The sequence below is a fragment of the Lycium barbarum genome, chromosome 10, assembly GCF_019175385.1.
Source record: "Lycium barbarum isolate Lr01 chromosome 10, ASM1917538v2, whole genome shotgun sequence".
NCBI lineage: Eukaryota > Viridiplantae > Streptophyta > Magnoliopsida > Solanales > Solanaceae > Lycium > Lycium barbarum.
In genome coordinates, this window is record NC_083346.1 from 34,915,972 (window position 1) to 34,922,699 (window position 6,728).

Genomic DNA, 6,728 nt, shown 5'->3' on the forward strand with positions numbered 1-6,728 from the left:
GGGGGGTTGCGATGCAGCATCAACAAAGAACATGGGTTGCAAAAATGGAGCTGCTAAGGGCAGTGAGTTAAGAGGCACATGTTTGGTTGATGAAATTAGAAGTTGAAAAATAGACGCTTTATGCTGATGGAGGAAGGAGATGGGGCATGCTCACAACGAACAGCTCGGAGTGTTTCAATGGACTCCTCAAATCTACTCGAGGACTAACTGTCACCGCAATGGGAAGACTAACTTTCAAGCAGGTCGTGGACCGATTTGCGGATAGGACAAGGCAGGCTAGAGCCATATTAGTCGAGGACGGAAAATGGATGCCAAAGCCCTACAAAAAGATGGAGCACTAGAGAAGAAAGGCAGAGGTCACCAAATGACCGAGTATGACATCATTCAACGAGTATATGAAGTTAGAACTGGTTATTACGACAGTAAAGGAGGAAACAAACATATCGTTACTGAGCGTACAAAATCATGCACTAGTGGTAAGTGGCGAACGTACCACATGTCATGTTCTCATGCAGTCAAGTACTTTGAGAGAATGGCCAGAAATGTAACTGATTATGTGGCGGAGGAATATAAGGTCGTAAAATACCTTGGAGCATATTTCGGCCACTTCTATCCCCTTGGTGATGAAGCTTACTGGCTAGCCGCACCGTTTTCTATGGTTGCGAACAAGAAGCATATCCGTAAATTAGGAAAAAACAAGCTAACCCGTTATCACAATCAAATGGATGTTAGCGAAAAGTCTTACTCTCGCAAGTGTTAGACATGTAAGCAATTTGGGCATGATAAGCGTTCATGTGGGCAAAACTCCCGTGGTTGCAGCACATCTGGAAGTAGAAGAGTGTCTAGAACTTGATTTTTTTTTTAAGTCTATTGTAATTTAATGATGTATTTCGTTGCTAATGGAATGAAATAGTTTTCAATTATTATGAACCTCTCGTATTGGATGAATTATTTTTAAATATTATATTTATTTTTGCACATTCAAAAGGTGCGGATTACACAATACAATAACAAAATAAAAAAGACATAAAAGAAAAAAAACAACCTAATACAAAGCAGAGTAATTTTTTCTTTTCTATCTTTCTTGAACCAAAAAAGTACTTTCATAACTTTGGGAGTAAAACAAAAGAGATTAATCAAAACCCTATAAAATATGACACTTAAACCTAAATATATCAAGTTTTTAAACGTACTTCGGAGCACTTTACAACCCCTAAAATGAAGATCCAAATATAAATGTATACTTGATGTAATGAACCGATATTATTATACACTAAAAAAATATTAAGTTCTATATAAAATATTTATATTCCGGTGTTTTGAAACATGACTAATCTTCGGTCAAAGTACGAAAAAAAGCTTAATTTTGAGTTTGATTTTCAAAGAATAAAGGTTGGGGTCGGGGGGAAAAGAGGCTTCACGCACAGAATCTGTGCGCGGAAGGACCAACGTGTCAAAGAGCATATGCAACACAACTTTAAAGCATCACCAAACACACTAATTATTAACTCTCCCAAAATGCAATTCTTCAGCTTGGCTTACATCTTCCTTTTTCTATCTTTTCTATTTTTGCCAAGGAAATGGAAGAACTCCAATAGCCAATCCAAAAAATTGCCTCCAGGTCCATGGAAATTACCTTTATTTGGAAGTATGTTTCATATGGTTGGTGGACTTCCTCATCATGTCCTTAGAGATTTAACCAAAAAGTATGGACCGCTTATGCACCTTCAACTTGGTGAAGTTTCTGCAGTTGTTGTTACTTCTTCTGATATGGCAAAAGAAGTACTAAAAACTCATGACACCGCGTTCGCATGTAGGCCTAAACTTTTGGCCCCGGAGATTGTATGTTACAACAGGTCTGACATTGCGTTTTGTCCTTATGGTGATTACTGGAAACAAATGCGTAAAATTTGCGTCTTGGAAGTACTGAGTGGCAAGAATGTCCGGTCATTTAGCTCGATTAGACGCGATGAAGTGCATCATCTAGTTAATTTTATCCAGTCATCATCTGATGAGCCGGTTAATTTTACTGAAAGGCTGTTTTTGTTCACAAGTTCCATGACATGTAGATCAGCATTTGGGAAAGTGTTCAAGGAACAGGACAAATTTATACAACTAATCAAAGAAGTGATAGGCTTAGCTGGAGGGTTTGATGTAGCTGACATTTTCCCATCATTGAAGTTCCTCCATGTGCTTACTGGAATGCAGGGTAAAATTATGAATGCTCACCATAAGGTAGATGCAATTGTTGAGGATGTCATCAACCAACACAAAAAGAACCTTGCAATTGGGAAAACTAATGGTGCCTTAGGAGGTGAAGATCTAATTGATGTCCTTCTAAGACTTGTGAATGAGGGAGGCCTTCAATTTCCTATCACCAACGACAACATCAAAGCTATTATCTTTGTAAGTATTGCATAATATCATTCTATCTTATTCATATTAGTATCAATTTTTGGGTAGTTGGAGAGTTGATATAGTAATTAGTTTCCGAAAGGGAAGAAATTTTTTTATTTTGTTGTTTCCCACAATTAACAATAGTTGTGTGAAGTTTCTTTTTGTATCACTAATTGGTGGACCCAAATCTTACACTTTTGGATCCACTCACTTGTGAGGGAAAAAAACACCTTACACAATTTGTATCAACTATGTGAGATAAAATAAACTTTTTTCCGATAGGAGTAGCAATTTTGCTAACAAGAAGAGTGTTACACATGAGTGAGCATTGGAGTTAAAGGTTTATACACATTGATAGAAAGTTTTAAAAAGCATACAAAAAAATTTCATGATCAATTACCACAAATTAAAAGCTACTACCTAATATTATTTTAGAAAAACCAAAAAGTTAGGAATTGAAAAGTTAAAAGTTCTTTTTCAGGTAGAGCAAAGGAAATGGTTTGACTCATTTATGCCATCGAACTATAGGAAATGACTCATTTATGCCATCGAACTATAGGAAATGACTCATTTATGTCATTCATCAATATTTTGACTCATTTATGTCATCGCCCGTCACCAAAATGACTCATCCATGCCATTTTTTATTAATGCCGATTTTATAATACCATATATGACACGTGGCCTCCAATTAGAGGTTTACGTCGTTTAATTAAACCAGCACAATTTTAAATACCAAATTAATAAAAAATCCGACCCATACACCTTACCCACCCACAGCCATAATCTAGTTGGAGGCCACGTGTCATATATGGTATTGTAAAACCAGCTTTAATGAAATATGACATGGATGAGTCATTTTTATTAACGGGCGATGGCATAAATGAGTCAAACTATTGATGAGTGGCATAAATGAGCCATTTCCTATAGTTCGATAGCATAAATGAGCCATTTCCTATAGTTCGATGGCATAAATGTGTCAAACTATTGACGAGTGGCATAAATGAGCTTTTTGCGATAATTGGATGGCATATTTGAGCCTTTTCCGTATTTTAAAAGCTAAAGTTATAAAAGGCAAATAGCACAAGGAGTGTAACTAATTAGTTATGTATCTTGGTCATAAATGCAGGACATGTTTGCTGCCGGAACAGAGACTTCATCATCAATACTTGTGTGGGCTATGGTGCAAATGATGATGAAAAACCCCACTATACTCGCGAAAGCTCAAGCAGAAGTAAGGGAAGCATTCAAAGGAAAAGAAACTTTTGATGAAAATGGTGTCGAGGAGTTGAAATACTTAAAGTTAGTCATTAAAAAAACTCTGAGACTCAATCCACCGGTTCCACTTTTGGTCCCAAGAGAATGTAGGGAAGAGACAAACATAAACAACTACACTATTCCTATGAAGACAAAAGTTATGGTTAACGTTTGGGAATTGGGAAGAGATCCAAAATATTGGGATGACGCAGAAAGCTTTAAGCTAGAGAGATTTGAGCAGTGCTTTGTGGACTTTATTGGTAATAATTTTGAATATCTTCCCTTTGGTAGTGGAAGGAGGATTTTTCCCGGGATAAATTTTGGTCTAGCTAATGTTTATTTGCCGTTGGCTTAATTGCTATATTACTTCGACTGGAAACTCCCTACTGGAATGGAGCCAAAAGACTTGGAATTGACTGAATTGGTTGGAGTAACTGCCGCCAGAAAAGATGACCTTTTCTTGGTTGCGACTCCTTATCAACCTCTTCCAGAATGATTTTCGACATTTTTTTTTAAATAAAAAGTTATACCAAGCCTCGCCATTTTCCTATCTTTCTTTTAGTGTTTTCGGTTTTATCTACATCTAATGAATGTATCTTTTATCATAAGGAATGTATCATGAGTACTGTTTCTCGACTAACATTGTCTGTGTATTTTAAATTTTGGAATAATGAAGCGAGGACACAATATCACATCCCATTAAATTATGAGGAGGATAGAACAAACACATCATCAACCAACTTGACTAACTAGATTAATTCACTAAACATAATTACAAACTCGGAATTGCAATGTGTTGCTCCCAAACGCATATGCAAGTATACGTGATCGTACAAGTAATATAGGATTTAAAGTCCAGATATCGTATCCACAGAGACTTATGATTAACCGTCAACTAAATTAAACTAATGCTAATTATCTAAACAAGAAATAAAATCCAAATTTATATTTATAAACTAAATAAAAATAAAAGAAAACAAATAATGAACTTCAACCAAGAAAGAGTGGATTTTTATTGGAGAGGAGATAGATCTAGGACTATAACCACTAACAATCCAGTTGAGTCTTCAAATCGTTCTACCTATGGGTTACTAATTGACGGGTTGATGTTAACTTCATGAGTATTTTTCGAGTTGCTCACAAGCCTGTAGATGCTACTATAACGCCAATATTCCTAGGTCACCCGAGGTAACAAGAACGCATTTACTTTTCCGTATTCAACTAAGCAAGGCTAAAGGGTATATTTCTATCCTCATTAGTGAAACGATTAATCGGACAAGCTCTATTTATTCTTATTACGCATGCAAATTTCCTATCCCTAGTTCAATTTACACACTATTGACACCTAATTTTTTACCTCCCATAATTTATTTTAATTGCTCCGAGTACTTGAATGTTATATGGATTAAAATATGTATTCGTTTTAGAAAATCAGAATGATTTTTATAAACTAAGCAGATAATATTTTATCCTTATCATTTGGTAAAATAATTTCTATAATATTATAAACCATTTTGGAATTAATTTACAACAATTATGATGCTTTGCTAAATTCAATAAAGATTAATAGTTCAAAATAACTATTTATCTAATTGTTTAAATTATCAGAAATTACGTAGCAAATATTTTACTCCATTTAATTTAAGAAAATTGATTAATTCAAATAAATAATCATTTTTGCCCCTCAAACTTTAATTTCTGCATAATCAAATTCTATTGACAATTCTCAAATTAATCATAATTGATTTAAATAATTAATTATGGTTATATTTGTGAATCTGCTTATCAAGTGTTTGATTACGGCTGCAATTGAAACAATCAATTGGTTAGTCAAATTGAGGCCATAATGAAAATAATCAATCTCTTGATTTGGTTTATTTGAGACCATATTTGCAATTCAAGTCCTTTTGTGTATTTAAACATATCCATTAATTTGGCTAATTGGTTAATTAAGCTGATTTGGTCATTAATTAAAGCTTAAAATCATTAATCAGTTTAGTTGCGGCCATTTATTAAATTAAGTACTTTTAGTCTTCCTACATATATACATACATATACCCGAATATACATATGTATACATGTATATCAGGTATATATATGTATATATGGACTGCCCCTTTATCCTTTAAATTAGCCCGGCCCAGTCCATTAAGACCATGACCTGGCCCACAAATACATTTAAGGAGGGAATACCCCCTTCATTTCCTTATTCAGCAACCAAACGACCCTTAGAGTAGGAGAAAAGGGTTTCTCGTCGGAGAAAACCCTAGCCGCCTCTCTCTCCTTCCACTCTCTCCTCGCCATCCTCCCTAAATAAGGAAACATGGTAGGTGTACGATGCCTTTTCAGTATTTTTCAAGGCCAAGAAGGGGAAACAATATATGTTTCCACTTTCTCTCACCTAACACCACCCCAAACGAGGTACTGTATCGCCCTTTTTCCATTTTTTTTCTTTATTTTTTTAGTCTCAAACGGTAATACTCTGCTTTGTCTTAATTGTTTTTGGTCGTTTGTGAATTTGAATCTTTGATTGCTATTGATTCTTGAAGAAAGAGGATTGACTTGTTATGGTTTAAATTTGACCCACTATTCACTTGAATACTCGAATCTGGACCATTGATGCTCAAAATAAGACTTGAATCTCACAAAATTGAACTTGTCCCACATTGATTCGAGAATTAGGGTTTGGGATTTGGGGATTTCTATAAATAGAACCCCAATTCGCTGTTTTAAGGGCCAGCAAAAGAAAAACATCACCTGCATTAAAAAAAAAATCGAATTAGCTAGGGTTTTGGCAATTTTGCTTAGAAATCTTTAACTTTTCGATTAAGTTAAGTTTTAAATTTTTATTCTTTGCATGTGGCCGAGGGTGGAAGAAGACCTTCTTAGAGTTCATTTTTTACTAGGTTGCGCATCAAAAAGGTAATTTTCCTTCCCTAGTTATTTTAGTTCATTTTAGTCATTTAGGTGTTTACTGCTTATATGGCTTGATGTTGTGTTTATTTGTGATGTTTTAGTTTTATGATGCTGGTTTTATCTTAGTTTAATCCAGTTTTATTTAATTCTATAATTGT

General features: G+C 34.8%; 1 protein-coding gene across 1 annotated transcript; it reads left to right on the forward strand.

Annotated features, from left to right (window-relative positions):
* The first annotated feature begins 1,499 nt into the window (after positions 1-1,499).
* Positions 1,500-4,175, forward strand: LOC132614445 (premnaspirodiene oxygenase-like). The gene is made up of 2 exons (XM_060328900.1): positions 1,500-2,406; positions 3,527-4,175. Exons 1-2 carry the CDS (start codon positions 1,519-1,521, stop codon positions 4,007-4,009), a joined length of 1,371 nt encoding a protein of 456 aa, XP_060184883.1. The 5' UTR covers positions 1,500-1,518; the 3' UTR covers positions 4,010-4,175.
* Positions 4,176-6,728: the final 2,553 nt, after the last annotated feature.